This window comes from Gobio gobio (genome assembly GCF_949357685.1).
Source record: "Gobio gobio genome assembly, chromosome: 7".
NCBI lineage: Eukaryota > Metazoa > Chordata > Actinopteri > Cypriniformes > Gobionidae > Gobio > Gobio gobio.
Genome location: NC_137103.1, coordinates 15600260 through 15624598, shown reverse-complemented (window position 1 = coordinate 15624598; position 24339 = coordinate 15600260). Strand labels below are relative to the sequence as shown.

Genomic DNA, 24339 nt, shown 5'->3' with positions numbered 1-24339 from the left:
CGCCGGCGCCATCGAACAGAGGAAACCTAAAATACTCCGTCATTTTGGTCATACAGATAATAAGAGTAGGGGATCGTTTACTTAATTGTGCTATTATAAAATAAAGAAAACAAGATGTGCTTTCTGTCGTCTGGGTTTCCTTTCCGTGAAGCTGTTTGTGGAGTGCCGCACCACACAAAAATGAACCAAACTCAGCAGCAACTGTCGCAGTTTTTTCTTTCTTTTTGTTAATGATTTAAGTCAAATATATTTCACGTATTCCTTTTATATAGGCCTATAGACTATGATTTTATGAAAACCCCTGTCCTACGCTATTCACGTAGTAAACACAGTGCAGCGTCAGAATGCTGCCTCATTATTGGCCAGCTACTGCGTCAGCGTCACACGCATACGTTGTGGTGCTCACATGAATGGGGTTAGCCAATACAGAACTGCCGTTCTGACATAGTTCTAGGGATGAAACGATTACCGGTTTCACGATAAACCACGGTAAAATTTAGTGACGGTTAGTAATATCGTTTAAAATTTAATTATCATTAAAACCGCGTGTGATTATCACGATTTTGAAAACTTGCGGTAAATCTTGTCCAGTCAGCGTCAGTCTGTTGCGCGCACCGCTGTTTTTTGACTGAGAAGAAATGGCACAAGGCAGTGACAGCGCCGGGAGATTTTTCAGACTTCTAAAAGGACCAAATCTGAGGCGTGGTCATATTTTGGCTTTTACAAAAGTCCTGAGGGAAACTTAATTGAAGATGGTCACCCTGTCTACAGAACATGCCAGAAGAAAGTCGCTGTAATAGGGGGAACACTTCAAAACTACGAACCCAAGGCAAGTGGACTTTGACCTCAATACCGAAACTACTTATGGGAAATAATAACGTGAAGCGAACGAACAAATTCAGACAAGACTAAGGTGACATTTAAGGGATAATAATCAGGGCTTGACATTAACAACCGCCATTTGCGGGTGTAACGTTATTTCGGCTGCACACTAGCCACTCTGGCTGTTGAACTTATTATAGTCTTCTCAAAAGCCGTCTGTTGTAATCGCGTTGCGCATTATAACCACTCACACGTGTTTCTATTAAGTTTATGAATACAATGTCTCATAATCAGAGGCGTTCAGATTAGCTGGAGTTTTGTTCAGAGCGCGCGCCGCTCTCACTCAGTGAAATCTAACGTTACACTCAAAGCAGAGATAAACATGCGATGTATGCAGGAGATTCACTCATCATACAGAGATTGACTGTTTTTGTTCTATTTCAGCAGCGAAAATACTTTCAAACAAACAGCAGAACCACAGCGCATCTGATATGACTGGCATAAAGTTGGCGAATTTAGGGACCTTCTCTAAAAGTTACACGTTTCTAACTTCATTAGCATTTGAAGGGAATGACAGTCATAAAACTGACTGTAAAGTGTTCATCTAGATGTCAGGTATGATGCACACATTTTGATATTTAATAAAATCTGTCAAATCATATGGAAATATGGATATGCATAATATGCTAGATTTAAATGCATCATTGCTAAACACTGATGAGAATATTGCTTGAGAATATATTTACAGAGATAATATTAGAGATTATATTTACACCAAATTATTATTATTTATGCGTTGCTATTGACGATGGCCATTTTAAAGAAGGAAATCCCATAGAATCTAGCTTAAAAAAGTGCATAGAGCTGCTTGATTTATTTGTTGTTTGTTGATTTTCAAATATAAAACTTGTTGAAATGTTTTAAAGGGTTAGTTCACCCAAAAATTTAAATTCTGTCATTAATTATTACCCTCATGTCGTTCGACACCCATAAGACCTCCGTTCATCTTCGGAACAAAAATGAAGATATTTTAGTTGAAATATGATGGCTCTGAAAGGCCTCCATTGGCACAATGGCACTTTACACTCTCAAGACCCTTAAAAGGTACTAAAGACGTCGTTACAAATTCCATCTCACTACAGTGGTTCTAAAATAACTTTATGAATCGGCGAGAATAGTTTTTGTGCGCAAAAAAACCCTAAATAACGACTTACATAGTGATGACGATTTCAAAACACGGCATCATGAAGCTTCGAAGCGATATGAATCAGTGAGTCGAATCAGCGGTTTGAATCGCCAAATTTCAGCAGTTTGGCGGTTTGACACGCGATCCGAATAATCATTCACTATGTAAGTCGTTATTTAGGGGTTTTTTGCGCACAAAAACTATTCTCGCCGATTCATAAAGTTATTTTAGAACCACTGTAGTGAGATGGACTTTGTAACGATGTCTTTAGTACCTTTTAAGGGTCTTGAGAGTGAACCGTGCCATTGTGCCAATGGAGGCCTTTCAGAGCCATCAGATTTCAACTAAAATATCTTCATTTCTGTTCCGAAGATGAACGGGTCTTACGGGTGTCGAACAACATGAGGGTAAGTAATTAATGACAGAATTTTCATTTTTGGGTGAACTAACCCTTTAAGTGTGTGCATCTGTTCTTTTTGAAAACTTTTATCTCATTTGAACAAAACATCAGTAAGTAACAATAATATTGATAACCGTGATAATTTGGGTCACTATAATCGTGATGTGAAATTTCCATACCGTTTCATCCCTACATAGTACCCGGAAGCGCTGCACTGTGTTTACAATGGTAACAGTGTAGGAGACTGAATAAAGTCATTTATTTTTATTTTTGCGCACAAAAAGTATCAACACATTCTCACTCCCAACTCGTCATATATTGACGCACTTTTTAACACACAGGGTACCTCTTTAACACCATTTTTCGATGTGCAGGGTACTCCATTGATTTCAATGAGAAACCTTTGGCATCATACACAGTCGCGTTGGGCATGGGAAATGTTATCGTCATCATGAAATTATATATTACTTTTGATTTTGCCATTCTGACATGTTGGAGGGGGATTCTCAATTTAATCAGCCAGCAAAATTGAATTTACATTTATTTTATTTACGCTATTTAGACACGTTTGAACATATAACCCACCCATTTGTGTATTGTATGATATACAACACAGGATATAACAGGCAGTCAATATGTGAAGAGTTGGGTGTGTTGAAAGCATTCTCATCTCTTCATAACATTTAAGGTTGAACCATTGTAGTCACATGGACTATTTTAACAATGTCTTTCCTACCTTTCTGGGCCTTGAAAGTGGTAATAATGTCGCTGTCTATATGGGGTCAGAAACTCTCGGATTACATCAAAAATATCTTAATTTGTGTTTTCGGAAGATGAACGAAGGTCTTACGGGTTTGGAACGACATGAGGGTGAGGAATTAATGACAGAATTTGAATTTTTGGCCGTACTAACCCTTTAACCTGCGGACAGATCTTCTTGCACAACATCTGAAATGCTGTTTTTGTTCTGAAATACCGGAGCAAAGTCTCTTGTCAATGTGGTTCAGTATAATTACCTCCCAGAACTGTCTTACATGATTGCGTTCCCAAATGCTGCTGTATTCGCAAATGTTTTATGCAATATTCCAATTTTGTGCATACTTTAAATTTGTGAAATTTGGTCTTTATATTGATGGCTTTTGAATTTTATGATGGGGGTCCCTCAAATGAGGGCGATCATATTTGGTGGTGCATGACATATAAAGGATTGAAAACCCCTGCATTATTGTGAATCTCTCGCAAGGAAATATATCTAGAAAAAACATTTCAAAAACGTCTTCATAATAATTGAGCACATCAATGTTTTTAGTGATTTTCTTTTTTATTGTGGCTGATATGACCGATCTTGGACTTTATACAGACACCTATTGCTCTAGATATAGCATCACACAAAAGATCTTGATGTCATTATTCAAATTCTACATTCAGCCAGTTATATGATTCAACATTTTGTTTTGTTGATTTTTCAAGGCCACGGTCATGACTGAACACTTCAACATAATTGTAGAAAGATTTATCAAAAGCATACTATTCATTTATTTTTAGTGAAAAACGTGTACATTCTGTCTTTGAAATTTAGGATTTTTCGAAAATAAAAGGAATGGTCTTTACTTACATGGCTCTCTCAGTGTCTCCATCTGCAACCGAGCAACAGAATAAACCATAAGAATTTCAGACTTTTTAGCTGGATAATATTAAGACATCAAGGAAATTGCCCTGACATCTGTGGAAAATTCTGTTACCAAAGACTGATTGTGGTACAACAAGGACCCGGGGCCTTTTGTCAAAATTGTGAGATGTACAATTCATACAATGAGCAATTAATTTCAAAATATGATAAATAAAATTGCAATTGTGAGCTATTTAGCTGCAGTAATGACAATTAATTCTGCATTTACAAATTGTGCCAGCTGGCACTTTCACATGAGTAAAATTGAGATAGATGATGGTAGTCAGAGCCCATGAACTAGCCTAGTCTAGAATCCATCCCTAATCTATTTCTCTAATCCACCCTTCTCTGTTACCTTGTACAATGAGTTCAGCAGTTGCAGAGGCTTTCCCGGCACTGTTGGCCACCAGACAGGTGTAAACGCCAGCGTCCTCTGAGCACACATGACGAATCTCCAGGAAATGCATTCCTGATCTCTCAAACATGTTATATTGATCTGATGGCTGGATCTTCTCTTCTCCCTGACACAGGAAACACAGGGAATGAATATTCCCACACTACCTGCACTTGACCCAACCTGTTATTTCAAATATTGGTTAATCATGTCTCACCTTATACCACTGCACCAGTGGTTGGGGTCGCCCCGTGATCTTGGCAGAGAATTTGCCACTCTGTCCAACTTTGAGATACAGGCGAGAAGGTTTAGTCACAAACTTTGGGGGGCTTTCACCCCAGATACTGGGTCTATTCTCTACTGCGGGAACACTCATAGATCCACTGGTGACAAAAGAGAGAAAATGTATGTAATGCTTCTAATTCACAAGACTAAACACACAAACATACAGTTATTGCACGTTACTTTTAAAATTAGCCTAATTATGTCCTCAGGTGGCTGACAGCAATGGCCAAAATGTTAATTAATATTGCAGATTCATCCAAAATTTCATAGCTTATCAGTTTTTTTCAGATGTTTTTTCATTGCCAACCAGCTCCAAGATAAAGCGCAAAAATACATTTGATTTTAAGCTACAAAAAATTATACTATGAGACTTTTGTAAATCAATTTCTTCACATGAATATATATATTTATTAAGTATTTATTAAGTATTAAGTTTAAAAAGTATAACTATATACCAAAACGATATGGCATGTTTTGTATTTCATATTCATGCATGAAATTTCCTTGTGCAGTGCTTTTCGGACAGTATATCTCACCCTGTTCTGTTGGAGGAAGGAAGACTGTATTTTTTCACAGCATTTCCTGTGTGGGATGGAAAAGGTTATTCATGAAGCTCAAAAAGCAATGTATACACCCATTTATAAACACACAGTATTCATTAGAAACATAAAAAGCACATATTTCCCCTTTCCTCTTTCTCTCCTTCCTTCATAAACATGCTACAGCTGCTATTATCTGCTGCTAGTTGTAAGATTGAATGGCTCCATATGTTTGTGTTTTTGTGAAGTATGCTGGGGGAAGTTTATTAAGCATTTATTAGTCTATAAATCAGTACAGATGTAGTGCTGCATCTCTGACTGTGAACACTTTTACTGCAGGTAAAAAGTGGAAAATTAGAAATGCATTATACACTGTGATGTAAACTTTTAAGTATATGCACTGTAGGGTAAACTGCAAGGTAAACCGATTAAGTAGAATGCAGTATAAAGTTTAGTGTTTATTCTATGCTGTAATATGTACAGGGTTTGCAGTGTGGTTTCATTTGTATTTCATACTGTAAGCATACTGTAATCTTTGTGTGATATTATTCAATCACAATAATTAACTGCATTTGGAGTCATTGCTATCAAACTGCTTGAGGTGATGTGAATGCCAGCTTGCTTAATTTGATAAATAATTGCACAAAGTTTAATATACCAGCCCAAGTCATTTTGACAACTTTATAATACTTTTATTGTTCCTTTTTGGAGCTTGACAGCCTCACCGTATGCAATGGAAAAGAGCAGCTTGGACATTCTGCCTAACTTCTCCAATTACTAAAACACACCATCAGAACCAAGAGTTCTGCACAAGTCCTGAAAAGTGAAGCCAACGCATCTCGATCGCCCTCAGGTGTTTGGTCCCAGTATAGGTCATAAACCCCACCCTCTCCATGTAATGTAATGGGACGTGATACTAAACAATCAAATTATACTTCAAAAAAATGTTTTCCCAAAGATGGTTTCGATCATTTTAGGTAGTTTTTATCACACTGATGTAAATTCAAGTGTTCGTTTTATTAAACAAGTTTGGTTTTAGTTAGTTATTTGATGCTATAAAAACGGGAGTGTGACGTCATGATTGACAGCGGAGATTGAGAGCTTCTCTGAGGCACCAACTGACTTTTTTCTTGATTTTTGGGAGGAGATTGGAGCTTTAACTTTGATTTCTACATTTCCATAACTGTTTATTTCACACCAACATAATGAGTTGTTCTGCAGTAAACTGTAGGGGTGTAACGATACACCAATGCCACGGTTCGGTTCGGTTTGCTGTGGGGCAGGGTTCATGGCAGGGCACCAGCAATAATAACACTAGATTCACTTTTATTAATAACAACAGCAATAATTTACCTTTATACATTGGCTTTACATTTTCTTTAGAGCAGTTAGTATACCTGAGTAAACTCAAATGAAATAAATGTCTGCACTGTAGACTAGTCAGAAATAATCTACCCAATTTACCATTTACCATAATGTTTTTTGTTTTTTTTACTTTTTTTTTCCATAGAAATTGATGACACACACAAGTAATGTCCCACAGTAGCCTACTTAACAAAACACTTTAATTGTATGAATATGACTAATACTGATGAATAAATAGGCCTATAAGTTAAAGATATTAAATAGCAGTTTTTGTTAATATTATAAAGTAGCCACCACGCTAATTTAAAAATAAACAAAATAAAGTGAAAATAAAGTGGCATTTGTGGCTATGGAAACAACAGTTACCATGGCGAATACACAATACTTCATGAACTGTTAATGAAACACGAAAACTGCTCCTGATGAACAGAATGCACAACTGCACGCAAATCCTTCCCAGTTCACACACGTCGAACCAGTTATGTGATTTATTGGTACTTTACTTTTATTTCATGACTTACAAATTGACATTGTATCGTTGCATGCTAGTAGTTTCACTTGCGCTTATAATATACAGCGTGATAGGGCGCGCCACATGCGCGTGTGTAACTAAAGAGCGTGCGCTGCGAGTGCAGTATAGCGGCTTACAGGACAGGAAAACGGTTTTCTGAGGTGAGAGAAATTTTATTTTGTAACAAGCTACGAAAATGACGATGTTGCTGGGACTCCAAGGTAGCATTTTGGGGAAACTGGCTCTCTTTGCCCTTCCACCATGCTGCAACTTGAGCGATCACGCAAGTGATGTGCCATGCACTTGGAAGATAAAAGTTGGTGTATACTTAGTAAATAATATTATTATAATAATATTTATTACAAATACAGCTCTTATTAGTTGTTAAAAGTGTACTAATTACTATTTAATAAAATGTCAAGGAAGAAAAAAAAAGGTTTTGTGGCATAAGGTGAATGAGAGGTGGGCTAGGCTGGGGCAGCAGGGGGCCCTGCGTTTGGTTCGACATGAGAGTATCGCGGTTTGAACCGTGGGTGGTGTATTGCAGTTTTTTGGTTCGGTTTGAACATCGTTACACCCCTAGTAAATTGTGCTGCAGGAGTTTCCCTACTGCTCAGACTCGGGTCACAAGTTCACTACTGCGCAGAGCCGGGTCACGAGTTCACTACTGCGCAGACTCAGGTCACGAGTTCACTACTACGCAGACTCGGGTCAAAAGTTCACTACTGCGCAGACCCGGGTCACGAGTTCACTACTGCGCAGACTCGGGTCACGAGTTCACTACTGCTCAGACTCGGGTCACGAGTTCACTACTGCGCAGACTCGGGTCAAGAGTTCACTACTGCGCAGACTCGGGTCAAAAGTTCACTACTGTGCAGACTCAGGTCAAAAGTTCACTACTGCTCAGACTCGGGTCATGAGTTCACTACTGCTCAGACTCGGGTCACGAGTTCACTACTGCGCAGACCCGGGTCACGAGTTCACTACTGCGCAGACTCGGGTCACGAGTTCACTACTGCGCAGACTCGGGTCAAAAGTTCACTACTGTGCAGACTCGGGTCACGAGTTCACTACTACGCAGACTCGGGTCACGAGTTCACTACTACGCAGACTCGGGTAACGAGTTCACTACTGCACAGACTCGGGTCACGAGTTCACTACTGTGCAGACTTGGGTCACGAGTTCACTACTGCGCAGACTTGGGTCAAAAGTTCACTAATGTGCAGACTCGGGTCAAAAGTTCACTAATGTGCAGACTCGGGTCAAAAGTTCACTACTGTGCAGACTCGGGTCACGAGTTCACTACTGCGCAGACTCGGGTCACAAGTTCACTACTGCGCAGACTAGGGTCACGAGTTCACTAATGCGCAGACTTGGGTCACGAGTTCACTACTGCGCGGACTCGGTTCACTAGTTCACTACTGCGCGGACTCGTTCACGAGTTCACTACTGCGCGGACTCGGTTCACGAGTTCACTACTGCGCAGACTCGGGTCAAAAGTTCACTAATGTGCAGACTCGGGTCAAAAGTTCACTAATGTGCAGACTCGGGTCAAAAGTTCACTAATGCGCAGACTCGGGTCAAAAGTTCACTACTGCGCAGACTCGGGTCACAAGTTCACTAATGCGCAGACTCGGGTCACGAGTTCACTACTGCACAGACTTGGGTCACGAGTTCACTACTGTGCAGACTCGGGTCAAAAGTTCACTAATGTGCAGACTCGGGTCACAAGTTCACTACTGCGCAGACTCGGGTCAAAAGTTCACTAATGTGCAGACTCGGGTCACAAGTTCACTAATGTGCAGACTCGGGTCAAAGTTCACTACTGCGCAGACTCGGGTCACGAGTTCACTACTGCGCAGAATCGGGTCACGAGTTCACTACTGCGCAGACTCGGGTCACGAGTTCACTACTGCGCAGACTCGGGTCTAAAGTTCACTAATGTGCAGACTCGGGTCAAAAGTTCACTAATGCGCAGACTCGGGTCAAAAGTTCACTACTGCGCAGACTCGGGTCACGAGTTCACTACTGCGCGGACTCGGTTCACGAGTTCACTACTGTGCAGACTCGGGTCAAAAGTTCACTAATGTGCAGACTGGGGTCAAAAGTTCACTAATGCGCAGACTCAGGTCAAAAGTTCACTACTGTGCAGACTCGGGTCACAAGTTCACTAATGTGCGGACTCGGGTCACAAGTTCACTAATGCGCAGACTCGGGTCACGAGTTCACTACTGCGCAGACTCGGGTCAAAAGTTCACTAATGTGCAGACTCGGGTCAAAGTTCACTACTGCGCAGACTCGGGTCACGAGTTCACTACTGCGCAGACTCGGTTCACGAGTTCACTACTGCGCAGACTCGGGTCAAAAGGTCACTAATGTGCAGACTCGGGTCAAAAGTTCACTAATGCGCAGACTCGGGTCAAAAGTTCACTACTGCACAGACTCGGGTCAAAAGTTCACTACTGCGCAGACTCGGGTCACGAGTTCATTACTGCGCAGACTCGGGTCACGATTTCACTACTGCGCAGACTCGGGTCACGAGGTCATTACTGCGCAGACTCGGGTCACGAGTTCACTGCTGCGCAGACTCGGGTAAAAAGTTCACTAATGCACAGACTCGGGTCAAAAGTTTACTAATGCAAAGACTTGGGTCACGAGTTCACTAATGCACAGACTCGGGTCATGAGTTCACTACTGTGCAGACTCGGGTCACAAGTTCACTTCCTGTGCAGACTCGGGTCACGAGTTCACTACTGCGCAGACTCGGTCACGAATCAACGCAAGATGTCAGCACCCTATTGGGACATTGGTGGCTTTTCTACAATGGAAGAGAGTGATGTTGCGTCGTCCACCTTTTTATTAAGTCTATGATCAGAACCAACTGCTCTTGTTTTTGAAAAATAATTTTGTTATTCAGTATTTTTGTCAGAAAAAATATCTAAATATCATTAAAACAAGATAAAAAATAAAAACTGCAAGAAATATAAGGACTTTATAATTCAGGACTATTGCATAATAACATATGCTTAAAGTTCACATATTGTGCTCATTTACAAGTTCATAATTTTATATTTGGGGTCTGCTAGAGAATACATTTACAATACATTTACTTTTACATTTGCTCGCGCAACAAAAAACTCTTTGCAAAATCACTGCAAAATCACTTACCCAACTGTTATTTAAGGGCGGGTCAAATCAACCAGTATACGGGCATTATGCAGATGTGTAACATAGGGCCTGTTTACACATTTTTTCTGATCGGATCTGATTTGTAAAAAACGGTTCCATTTACATTTGGCTTGTCCAGCTTAGTTTGGATTGCGTCTCAGACCACTTCCTGAAGTGATCGGATTTAAATCCTTCTCGAAAGTAATTTGGGGCAATGCCTCCTAACAAATGCATTTTCCAATGAGGTACATACAGTATATTCTCCAAAAACTTATCTTACTTATTTTTATTAATTTACATCATAGATTATCCCATACCCTTACAATGATCACTGACCATTCTAGAACACCATCTCAAGATGAGCCTCAAGCCCATGAAGACGATTATTTACCTTCCACAACGATCTCCACGGTAACCTGGCAGCTCCCAGCATCATTGACAGCTTCACAGGTGTAACGTCCTCTATCGTCATCCTGGACCTCCTGGACCATAAGACTAAAGGTTCCACGGGCACTTTGTTCCATAGAATAACGATCTCCTGCTATCAGCAGCTTCCCATTCCTAAACCAGCAGACCTGGGGCTCTGGAAAACCACGTACCTGTCAGAGATCACATATACACAGGAAGCTAAGAGATAAACACTCCAAGAAATGTAAAATGAGTCAAACATACATAAAAAGAACTTTCTTTCTCTGTTGTCTCTGAACACAACCACATTAACACAGTAATTAGATCAGCATTAATTCACCCTTTGTCGCAAGTTTGATTGACAGGCGATCTGACCAATCACATCGCCGAATCTGCCGTTTTGTCCGACAAAGCAGTCAGGAGAGTTAGTAGATTAACGTTGGTGGACTTTAACATGGAAAAATGGTGTGTACTGACGTCTTTCCGCGGTTGAAGCAACATTTCTTTTAGTGTTCATTCATGTTTATTTCGTGCTAATCAATGAACTACAAGGAAGAGATAATCGGTTCACGAGCAGCTTTAACTGAGGCGCTACAGCGATCATAACACATTAAAGAGCCACAAAACGGTATTTATTGTTTAAATTTATTTAAAAAAAAGACAATTTCAAAGTTGAGACTGTTTCATATCAAAAGTAACTTGCTCTGTCCTGTCTGTCAGCGTGTTGTCAATGTCCTCTTTGCTCCGCGATGTGTTTTCTCTACGTGAGAACGTGTGTGGTGTGAGAGCGCTATGGTTTGTCGGACATAGCAACAGTAACTAAAGGGGTCGGGTCTTTGCGAATGGTCAATTGGTCAACACAATTGTCCAAGCAAACAGACACAGATATAATGAGCATTCTTGATTTTGACCACAGGAAACTGCTGGGCATGTGAAAACAAGTCAAGACTGTGTTTTCTAATTAAAAGGTTCAGTGAGACAAATATGAACGGCATTCTGGACATGCTTGAAATCCAGTGAACAGAATCGGGAACAGCCTTCATTATTAGTTACTCAGTAACTGATTATCAGCGTTGCTCTGCTTTTAGACCCAGAGGGAAAGAGCTCTGCTACTTATTTCCTGACTTATTTCCTGAGAGTGCTGTATGTGTGTGTGGTGTGTGATGAACAAGAGAAACTTCATACCAGCCACAGTAGGCTACCTCTCTTTCTGTCATACATCTTTCTGTCTTAATAATTTATGGTTTTGCCAGAAATTCAAAACCAACACTAGCAAGAAATTAACCATGGTAGGCCTACATGGGTTGTTGGTACCAAGGTAAATCCAAGAGTTCCCAATTCTGCTTCTGGACAGTCAACGTCTTTGAGTTTAGCTCCCTTGCTCACAAAGGTATCTCCCGAAAGGGCAGCATAACATCTGATCTACAGCAAAATAGTTGGAGATAACTGAGTGTATTCAATTACTAAAGTATTACTTTATAGCTAGCTAGAAATAAAACCAAAAGTTGTTCAAAAACATACATTTACACACAAACTGACCACCAACCTCAACTTTCAGATACCATTTAATTTTTCAGCCCAACTATCATGGAAACGAACACACAGAATAATGGGATATCAAAGGCAGTGAAGGATACATCTATGCTGCCTTCAAAAATCGATCAGATGGGTATCTCAGGAGACAGGATGTAACCATCATTAGATTCAAATCTAGCCTTCCTACATCCATATGCTGCCTGCAGAGGGATCATTTTTCTGCTTTTGGACGCAGCCCAAGAGACCTTGGCTGCATCTGAAATCTTAAAGGGATAGTTCACCCAAAAATGAAAACTCTGTCATTAATTACTCACCCTCATGTCATTCTAAAACCTTCGTTCATCGTGGAACACGAAGATATTTTTTATGTAATCCAAGTGCTCTCAGACCCCTCCTTAGACAGCTATTTAATTAACACTTTCAAGGCCCAGAAAGGTAGTAAATACATTGTTAAAATAGTCCATGTGACTACAGTGGTTCAACCTTAATGTTATGAAGCGACGAGAATACCTTTTGTGAGCAAAAATCAAAAATAACTTTATTCAACTATCTTTTCTTGTCCGTGAACAGCGTCGACCAATGGTAAGCCGGCGTTCTGCCATAGCGATTTGAAAGCGTTGTACTGTATTTACAATGTAAACTGCGTAGGAGACTGGCACAGAGTCTTGAAGTAACAGTTACGGCATCTTCATCTGACATCGTCGCGCAACGATATATTATGCAAATGAGATTGGGGGCATTAGGATGTTTAATTTCATTAATTTATATACAAAATAATGATTTAAAATGTATTAAAATATCTACATTATATTTACTTTTGAGTTGAAAATATTATTAATTTAAAAAATATATTTTGTAAAATCTGTAAAACCCGATATCGCGACTCCAGTTTTGCGGATTATTGGGTTTGAATGGTAAAAAATATGTAAAAATGCAAGTCCTGGCGAGTATTCGGGTAAACGCAGTCGGATATGTCTTTAGTGAACGTATAGAGTTGAATGAGAAATCGGGTGTTACAATGAATTTGGTCCGTGCAAATCTTAAAGGGCCGGACCTAATATTCTGTGTGAAGCAGGGCAGGACAGGAACATTTTTAGGGTTTTTTAACCCTAAAACAATGATAAAACGATGAATAGTAAGTTCTGTCATTATTCAATTACTTTTACAGTTTTGTGCCATGGCATCGATTCAGTAACTTATCGGTATTGAGATATTTTAGTCTGGTATCGTATCGAAGTCCTAATTTTGGTATAGTGACAACACTATTGTATATTAAAAGTATTTGCTGATATTCTCTTTTTTTGTTTTGTTGGTTTACAAATTTGTACCTTTTCACATTTTTTAATTTTGTCAAGGGCTTGTTTACATAATTTTTTTTTTGATAGTACACTACTGAATGCCAACGTTGCAAGCTACATTAAATGTTTTTTAGTAAAATTGTTGGAAATGATTGTGATAAATTAGTTGACCGATTAATCGATTAATCTTTAAATTAGTTGATAGATTAAACGATATAAAAATAGTCGTTAGTGGCAGCCCTACACAGTAGTAAAAATATTTTCCTTGAATTACTTTGAAAATAATATATTACATAGTCTATAAATACAATGGTAAACAAATATGGCAATCATGTGGTTCCATGTTATACATCAAAGTTCCATGGTACCCATTTCAGAAGAAACTTTTGCCCATGTGAAATTCGCCAACACAGTATTAGGGTAGTTGCCAGGTTGTTACAATGTCTTGCAGCACAATTTTTGCCACAGCGCGGATGGTGCATGTACAACTGTGTATGCACGAGAAAGACAGAAGAGTCCAGTAGGTGGCAATACGCACAGTACTGTACTTTGAAAGTTGCACAGACATGACTGCACGACTGCGCGAGACGTGTCCGGACATGCAAATGGAAGTATACCTGGGGCTTAAGGTGTTCTGATTGGTTTTTATTCTAAAAAAATAAATAAAACAAAATAAAAATAAACTGCAAACTAGCCTTCCAGGTAAGCCTACAAATTAACATCATGATTGAACAACTTAGCAAAATTAGAACTAAAATTGTTTTGATTCAGCAAACCACTAATCATGCATTATTTTCATTCGTCCTGAGAAATCTTTTGTAGTAGTGAAATGTGTATCAGTTAAAGATCAGCACAATGAAAGGAGCACCTGATCCGTCTATAATAGAACAAACTCAAATGCCTGAGTCATTATGATGGGAGTGGTAGCCTACTACTGTGGTTCTTGTGAAGAGAGCAGACTCGCTCCTGTTCACTTCATTGATCTCTTTCTACTTGTTTTCTCTCTGTTCTATCAACCATTCCAAATCTGTGTGCTGACCATGTCTAATAAGGGAGACCCTATGGATATTCTCCCCCCTTTCAGCCTGTCTTTTACCAATGTTGGCATGTCTCATTTCCGCAGAACTCAGTGAAACTGTTTAACATTGTACACTGGAAGAGGACCAGAGTAAAATCAAGAAACACAATCTTCCTCGCTGTCTGGAAACTAGCAGTGCCACACATCCACTTCACATGAACAAAAATCAGAGGAAACTGCTAACTACTACAAGCTGCAACAGATTTCAGATCGAATATACAAATTTATAATGCTCAATGGCAAGTAGACAATAGATTGATTCCAGATGCCCTTCCAAAATTCCAAAGGCTAAAATGAAGGCAAAAACTTTACCATACAGCAAGGGTTTCTAGAAGCATGTCAAGACTGGCCTTCTCTTCCTTTCAGGCAAACGGACCTCACGGTGACAGGTCCACTTCACTGCAGAGTTGCCCAAAAATAGCAATATTAGCTCAGAATTCTCTATTAAATCATAGCAGTGCTGGTATTTCCTCTATGTCGGCTGCTGTTTTTCTCGTGTACACTCTCTCAGTTTGAAGTCTTTACTCTGAGTCTTGTGGTCAAGAGCTCTACCTCAAAAATCCAGCAGGACTCACTTCCGATGCTGAGGGGAGGAAAAACACAGGGTTGTTTGTACAAAACATCTGCTTTTTTTGAGTTTTCTCTCACACAATTCATACTGACAGCACAAATAGGGCACAAGTCTTAAGCAAGACCAGACAAAGAGAGGACACTGTATTGCCCTATAAAGAGAATCAGCCACACAATGATAAATTGATACATTTTTGTGCATGCTAAACTCCCCACCAACACCAACAGATAAATTAACTAGCTAGTCATGACTGTTTCCCAAAACCATAGTAACTTCTGTTGCTTGAACCATGTTGGTTTAACTATATAGAACTGCCATTTTGTCATAACTGTTTGAGATCAAATTAAATAATGAACATGGCTTGAGACTACTTTGCCATTTTTGTTCCCTGTTGTTTTGCTTTATTTACATATGTTTGATTCCATCCCTGGTTCCTTCTGTACGCCGTACTCTAGGGTTTCCCCAGGGTCCTAAAGCACATCCAAACTCTTCAAAAACAGTGCTTTTCTTTTAAATTTGAAATGCATAGATTGTACTGCATGTTAGCTTGCTTGATTTTTGCCCAAGAGCATAATCTATTTAAATCCATGTCAACACGAAACTATGCTTCTAACCACAACAACAACAACTTTGGTTTTGGGAAACACAGAATCTGTGAACTCTGTTAGTAGCAACGGAACTTGCGACCGTAGTTGGTTGATGCTTTCAGGAAACCCCACCCCTACGGTGGTTGCCAGGCGTTGGTATGTGGTTACTAGTATGCTGTTAAGTCCCATACAACAATCCAATGCTTATCCACCAGAAGAAGAAATGACTTCGCTTTGTTTGAGCCATGTTGGTTTAGCTGTAGAACTGTTTTAAATGATGTCACACAGTCTGCTATCATCTGCTAATTAATCAATTTGAGATTAAATGAATGTCAGTTTGCAATAGCTAATTTGCATGGACAATAGAAACACTGTTCGGGAAACACCAAATTGTTGAACTATGTTGGTACAGATGGAACTTGCGATAATTGTTGGATAACGATGCTTTTGGTCGACAGAGCATTGCTAAGGGGCTGTTTACACAACACCGTTTTCAACTAAAAACGTAAGACTTTGTACGTGGTTTCCGTTCATTTACACGTCAATGACGTTTTGGGTGCCTGAAAACGCAAACTTTTGGTGTTCCAATCACTTCCATGGCCAAAGGTGTATAAATCAAGGACCTAGACATGCAGACGCTTCTACAAACATTTCTGAAAGAATGGGTCGTTCTCAGGAGATCAGTGAATTCAAGCGTGGTACCATGATAGGTTGCTACCTGTGAAATAAGTCCATTCGGGAAATGTCCTCACTACTAAATATTCCACGGTCAACTGTTAGCTTCATGGAATGGGTTTCCATGGCCGAGCATCTGCATCCAACCTTACATCAAGTGCAATGCAAAGCGCTGTATGCAGTTGTGTAAAGCATGCCGCCACTGGACTCTAGAGCAGTGGAGACGTGTTGTCTGGAGTGACGAATCACGCTTCTCTGTCTGGCAATCCGATGGACGAATCTGGGTTTAGTGGTTACCAGGAGAATGGTACTTCCCTGACTGCATTGTGCCATGTGTAAAGTTTGGTGGAGGAGTATGGTGTGGGGTTCTTTTTCAGGGGTTCCAGTGAAAGGAACTCTTAATGCTTCAGCATACCAAGACGTTTTGGACAATTTCATGCCATTTCATCCCAACTTTGAGGATGGCCCCTTCCTGTTCCAACATGACTGCGCACCAGTGCACAAAGCAAAGTCCATAACAAGACATGGATGGGTGAGTTTAGTGTGAAGGAACTTGACTGGCCTGCATCCTGATCTCAGCCTGATAGAACAGATTTGGGAATAAGTGAAGTGGAAACTGCGAGCCAGGCCTTCTCGTCCAACATCAGTGCCTGACCTCACAAATGCGCTTCTAGAAGAATGGTCAAAAATTCCCATAAACACACTCCTAAAACTTGTGTAAAGCCTTCCCAGAAGAGTTGAAGCTGTTATAGCTGCAAAGGGTGGGACAACTCCATATTAAACCCTACAGATTAAGAATGTGATGTCATTAAAGTACATGTGTATGTAAAGGCAGATGTCCCAAAACTTTTGGCAATATATTGTAAATATAACATTTGTTCTGTAATTATAGCTATATAATAGTAATGCTTGACTTTGCAAACACTACTAAATACACCCTTACATTTGAGTAGATGTACAGTGGCTAGTGAAATGACAGGAGTACTACTAAGTTAATTTTGGCTTAAGTGTAAGTACTTTTCAGGGGCACTGTATGTGTACATACAAAAACAACAGCAACAACATGAGACAAAACCACATACCCAGCTTGTTCCAATATATCAATATAATTTTTTTATGCTACAAGATCACTAGCAATCAAAATCCACTCATCTTTTAATGAGCTCTTTAAACTGCTGCCCAGAACTCATTCCAGGGAACATCAGACTCCTCAGACATTCTCTGAGGCGTCTCGCAAGATTTCTCATCTAGAAGCCAAACTGAGACACAAATGTAGAGCATGTCCAGCTGGGAAGGTTTTTTTTTTTTTCTTGCATGCTTTTTTTATGTGATATAATTTGTTTTTCAATGATGGCTTGTTTTTGTAATCTAAACACGACAGCCGCTCAACTGAAACAATGTTGACGGATTCTAGAGTCTGAGATGTTGATTTCATAAATAAGAGTGCAGACTGATGTTACATGCAGAGTTCGGAGGTTGTCTGGGCTGATCTGGAATCAGTATTGGGGATGTTCCACCTGGCTCTCATTATGGGGCCTCAGACAAATATTCACTAATGACCTGCTGTTGCTGATATAAAGCCAAAACTTTACATAGCACATACTTACATAGCTACTAACCACATTCTATAAAAGAGTTACGATATGCTCAATTTAGTGTATTTTAAGCTATCCATTCAGTAATGTACACATGCCACACACTTTGATAAGCAGTCCACTCACAGACTTTATGAATGAAGTGTAATCTGACCATTATGATTATAAACTAGACTTGTATGTACTGAAACTTTTGCTGGCTTGTACCAATCTTTGCAAGATTTAGGTAATCCAGGCTCATTGGAAAAAATTGCCAAGACATTTCTGCAAAGTAATATGTTGTTTGTTGCATGTTTTGGTTGCTAAAAGGTTAATACTCTATCATGTTTGTAGCGTACCACCTACACTAAACCCTACACCAGTGCTAACCGACAGGGATATCAAGGCAAACGCGAAATAAAAACATGTTTGCTAAAGCAACCATGGCATTTTTGCTTCCTCTTAAAGGATTTAAAGGATTAGTTCACTTCAAAATTTAAATTTCTTGATATTTTACTCACCCCCATCTCATCCAAGATGTTCATGTCTTTCTTTCTTCAGTTTCAAACGAAATTAAGTTTTTTGAGGAAAACATTCCAGGATTTTTCTCCACACCATTGATTTCCATGGCAATAAAAATGTTGGAGGTCCAAATCAATGCAGTTTCAAATGAAGGGCTTTAGAGGCTCTGTGTGATCCCAGATGAGCAATGGGGTCTTACCTAGCGAAACGATCGGCCATAAAAAAAAATATATATATAATTTTTTACCTAAACTGCTCATCTTGCGCTGCTCTACGGCTCGCCAGTGATTGCGCAATCACGTCGAAAACGTCATACTAGACGTAGCCGGAAGTACCACCCCAAGCGAACGTCTGCCTATGTCTGGTGTGCAGTTTTCGATGTGATTGCGCAATCACTGGCGAGCCGCAGATTTTGCTAGATAAGACCCTATTCCTCGTATGGGATCGCGCAAAGCCTCTGAAGCCCTTCGAAGCCCTTTGAAACTACATTGATTTGGACCTTCAACATTTTGGTTGCCATGGAAGTTGCAATGGTGTGGAGAAAAACCCTGGAATGTTTTCCTCCAAAAAATTAATTTATTTTCAACTGAAGAAAGAAGACATGAACATCTTGGATGAGATGGAGTTAAATATCAGGACATTTAAAATTTGAAGTGAACTAATCCTTTTTTATCATGACTCCTTTTTCACGGGTCTCATACCCAAGTGCTCCAGCTCATGCAATCCTGTATCAGATGAGCTACCAAGCAAATTTACTATGTTTGAAAAGCCATATATATGGAGTCGGTATTTGATGCAATCATCAAAATTAGTTTACATATCATGCACTATGGTAAAAGTGTTTTGAGGTCATAACACAGTTATGAGCCCCTAAGGAAAAAATAATAAGACAATGCTTTTGCTTTCTCTTGCAAATGTTTGCGTTCCCCCGAGAAACTTTGCGTTCCCTCGCAGAAACTTTGTGCAAAGTTTCTCGGGGAATGCAAAACATTTGCGAGAGAACGCAAAAGCATTATCAAAGATTTTTCCTCCCGTTTCATTTTTTTTTTCACCGTGTCCCTTTAGGTGCTCAGTTGTTTTAGTAGTAAAACTGTGTGAAAATATGATCATAATTTGTGTTAACAGGGATCAAATTTGTGGTTTTTGCTGCCACTACAGTGTTCATTTCAGCTAGAAACTGCAGTGAATTTCTGCAGAGACATTTCTGATTTGGTGGGGTTAAGTGGTACTTGAGCATGACTGATGAGATTTAGGGTACACTCAAAAAAAAAAAGAAAACCGTACAATAAATGGTTTAGGTTATATTCATTTTGAGGAAAGAGAACCAATAGTGAGGTGAATTTTAATAGTACTCCCTTTCAAGCAGTGTAAATAACTCTCATAGCTCAAACGTGTGGTAAACCGTCACTCTGAACGGCCCTCAGGTCATGAAGGTTTATGCAGTAAACTGATACATACCGCTCACATTCCACTGAGTAGTGGGCCGAAACATCAGGCTGTTTGACAGCGAACTCAACCTCATGTTTCTCCCTCTCTCTCTCTCTTTCCTGTTATCACTTTTTCCTGGCTTCACCTTCGCTGTTAAAAGCTGGCGAGGTCACGCACCTGAAATACTGCAGCACAATCAGTCTACAGGCTCCCAGAGCACTCAAACACTCTGATATCATTAACACATGCGCAGCTTCTCTGCTAAACACAACTCATTCTGCTCCACTATATTCTAGTGTCATTTTCTATGTAGATAGTACCAAAAAAATTCATTAAAAAAGGCTTTTTAATAGATTCTTTCAATACTGTTTAATCTTAACCGGATTGAGGGCGCATTCGTCCTCAAGCTTTATTTGTTAGCTCAAATGACTGTCAGATGCAAGTAATTACAAGTGACAAACTATACATCATTTAAAAGATCTAAGAGTCAAGCTTCCATTTTTTACCTCTGTTTTATTCTCAAAGTCTTATAGTGACAGTAATTTGTTAATATGTGTCAGGAGTTATGAATATGAAAACTGCGTCGGTACCGTTTGATTGTAATATGAGCCTCAGCTGCTCTCATTCATAAAAAACTCCATGTTCGTCACGAAGACTCGCGACAAATCAACATCCCTCAGGGCTTTTAGTTCAAAAGTGTGCAGATGAGGAGAAATATTGATAGATTCTCATATGTCTGTGTCAAATTTCTAAACAGAGGAATATTTTTTATTCAATACTTCCTCAAAATGCGCAGATGAAGCCTAATAATGAGCGATGGAGACTCTTATGTGTTGTTTTCAATTCATACTGGCAGCCGGAGGGTGCTCTGTGCACATGTAGTCCATGTACAGACAGACGAAAAGATACCATGTGCCATAATAGAAGTCCATAATAAAAGCTTCATGAGATCGCTAAAGATGCAAATAGAGACATTGGAAGACAATAAACACACAATCGCGACGATGTATGGTTTGTCTGTGTTCTTTATACCATGTTGGATGTATTCATAATGGATTATATTTATAATGCAATGCTATACGACATAGCTTTTATCAATATGCAGAATATTGTAAAATGATATATTTTCTGTCTGATTTTTTGATCCGAAGCCAAATGAGACCACAGAAGGTTATTTAAAACATCCCTCTTGTGATATAAAGTAATTCAGAAGAGATGGCAATAAACATCAGTTAACATTTTAGAGAAATCTCAAAATAAAATCATATGAAATGATCTTGAAAAACATTTCATAAAATTCAGAGTTTTAGACTTATCATCTTCAGATTTGAAATATAACATGTTTAGATGTGGCTTCAGCTGTAGTGCACTTCTAGATTGCTAAAATGCCAACTTCAATTTTATTTTCATAAAAATATTTGATACAAATATATTTCTAATAACTTTACAAAACTTTTAAGCTTATTATAGCTATTTTTGATTATGAAAATAATTATAATTTTGAATTTACAGTAAACTGCCAAGTGTCTGCTTTCAAATGACGCCATACTTATGATTTTAGTGCAAAGGAATCATTAACTGTAACAGTTTTAGTCTGATTATGCCATTTCTTAGGATTTTTTCAAAAGCGTGGCTCAGTGGTTCATGTAGGTTGTCTACAAACCGGAAGGTCCCCGGTTCCACCTGACTAAGTGTTGAGGTGTCCATGAGCACCTCGACAGCTAACCCCCCTAACCCCAGCTGCTCCCAACGAGCTGGACGGCGCCTTGCATGGCTGACACCGCCGTCGGTGTATGAATGGGTGAATGTGATGCAATGTGTAAAGCGCTTGGATGGCCATGGGTCTGTTAAAAGCGCTATATGAGAATGAGCCTCACTTGCGTGGCACACCTGTCTCGAGTCCTCTCATGAGGGAGCCCGGAGGCATATAAGGACGAGCGACACCAATGTAATGAAGTTCGTTGATATGGGAAGGAGGAGGCGGGAACCGGCGAACGTTAAAAGACTTTAATCAAATAATAAACACAAAATGAAAGTAAAAGCGGCAGCCCCTCACGGACGACTGCCGCGCACACACAAAACAAAACAACGTAAAGTCTAGGCCTGGTCCTCTCTCGTCCTTCACTGGTGTTGCTCGTCCTTATATGCCTCTGAGCTCCCTCATGAGAGGACTCAAGACATGATTGAGAATGAGCATCATCTGCGAGGCACACCGGTCTCGAGTCCTCTCATGAGGGAGCTCATTTTCTATATATTATATAGATTAATATATATTATTATATATTATCGCTCGCTCCTCCCACGTCTCTCGCTCACCAACCTGGCCACAATGGATATTTTTCTTAACCCATCGATTCTCTTCAGAAGGCCTTTATTAACCCCCTGGAGCCGTGTGGATTACTTTTAGAATGGATGGATACACTTTTTTGGGCTTAAAATTTTGGGCTGCCATTCACTGCCATTATAAAGCTTGGAAGAGCCAGGACATTTATTAAATATAACTCTGACTGTATGTCATATACACCTAGGATGGTTTGAGGGTGAGTAAATCATTAGCTAATTTTCATTTTTGGGTCAACTTTCCCTTTAATGAAGTCAAGTTGTTGCCTACTGACATTCATCCACATTTTTCACAACAACAACTGAATATCTATGACAGTTTGAAGCTTTATATGGGTAGCAATTATCTTGCTTCACTTTTCACACTGTTCATACTTTATCCAGGGTTAAAAATTGATCCTGGGTATTCATGCGCTGACGTTTCAAACTGTACATTCCTAAAGCTTGGGTTAATGTTCTTATTAGTGAATTTGCTGTGTCGGTGTCTGTAATCTGTAATCTGTAGTGTCAAGTATTGTGCATCCTCATTTTTGTATATTGCTATTAAGTTTTTCTTCACTTTGTGCTTTCTTTAACCATTTGGCAACTAGGGATGTAAAAAAAAAATCAACATTTCACGGTACGATAATACCTCACTATAAAGTCCACAGTACCATATTTATTCCGATATAAAAAATAAAATAAAAAGACACAAAAAAGACAAATGGAAAAAAGTGCCATAAGTGTTTATTAAACAATAGATTTATATCCGATACGTATCCCGATATTTTGAACTTTAAAAAAAAAAAAATATTAAACTGAAATTCAAATAACAGATTTATTTCCAAAACATTAACAATTTTCAATAACTTTGTTGTGCATTTAACTTACTGAACCGTCTGTATGTACGTTAATTGACTAGGTGTGTCGCTGAACAATAAAACAGAATTTGAAAATGAAATTAGAATTAGGATAGGTGAAATCTAAGAGCGAACAGGTAAAGCAGTAAAACAATGGTGACACCAGAATAAAAATATTTCTGAACCTGAAAATATTGAATTATACTATACCTATAAATAATATAAACCCTTTTTTACTGGCAAAATCATTTGGCATTATCAGGACCCACACATATTGCCCCATTGCATTATTATACATTATATTATAGTAGTTTAATGTAGCAGCTACTGTAAACTTACATTTTTTGTAACGCAGTACACCTGCGCTTTCAATGCATGCATTCGTTGAATCTCTTTTACACAGACAAGCCACCAGCGCAGATTAATACACTTACATAAAGAATAAACAAAAAAATCATCATTCTTCCAAAACTAAAAACTTGATATGGTGAGTTAAATTATGCCTTCCCGTCGAGGAGTGCCACTTTAAATAATTTTACCGCTTTCACTTTGAGTAAAGACATATTACAAATTAGACGTGTGAAATTAATGTGGGAAAAAATAAATACTCTGAACCCCAAGCTTTAGGTTGTGCCCCGCACTCTCCTTCCTTAGATTTTGAAGCCCAAAAATGTGTGTCCATCCATTATAAAAGTAATCCATACAGGACCAGGGGATTAATAAAGGCCTTCTGAAGCGAAGTGATGTGTTTTTGTAAGAAAAATATCCATAATTATAACTTTATAAACTGTAATTAATAGCTTCTGGTAATGATGAAGGAGTAGTGTAAAGTTAGGTGAGAATAGACGCCTCTCTGGGTTCAAACAAATAGGGTTGGGCAACAAACTGAAGCTCTTCCAACATTTCTCTTAAAAAAAAAAAATCTAATTTTAGACTACTAATTCGTGCCCAGTGTATTGTTTTGCTCTATCCCCTGCGCTTCCACGTTTGTCAGTACGTCATGCGTCGGGTCAGAGGTCACTCTTCCACCAGAACTAGACTTGTGTACGGCCGTTACTGGAAGCCAGTGATTACAGTTTATAAAGTTATAAATATGGATATTTTTCTTATAAAAATGCATCACTTCACTTCAGAAGGCCTTCAT

The 24339-nt window shown here is 39.1% G+C and overlaps 1 protein-coding gene across 4 annotated transcripts in view; it reads right to left on the bottom strand.

Annotated features, from left to right (window-relative positions):
* Positions 1-24339, bottom strand: part of mylka (myosin, light chain kinase a) — a 133093-nt gene that overhangs the window by 69165 nt on the left and 39589 nt on the right. For 2 of the 4 annotated variants that reach the window (XM_079822474.1, XM_079822475.1), the window contains 5 exons: positions 10731-10938; positions 5293-5338; positions 4689-4854; positions 4433-4598; positions 4024-4045 (listed from right to left, as the gene is read on the bottom strand). In XM_079822474.1, coding sequence (XP_079678600.1) covers positions 4024-4045; positions 4433-4598; positions 4689-4854; positions 5293-5338; positions 10731-10938 — 608 coding nt within the window. Of the gene's footprint in view, positions 1-4023; positions 4046-4432; positions 4599-4688; positions 4855-5292; positions 5339-10730; positions 10939-14971; positions 15242-24339 lie in introns of those variants that run through there. The other 2 variants (XM_079822477.1, XM_079822476.1) reach the window with 2 other exon arrangements.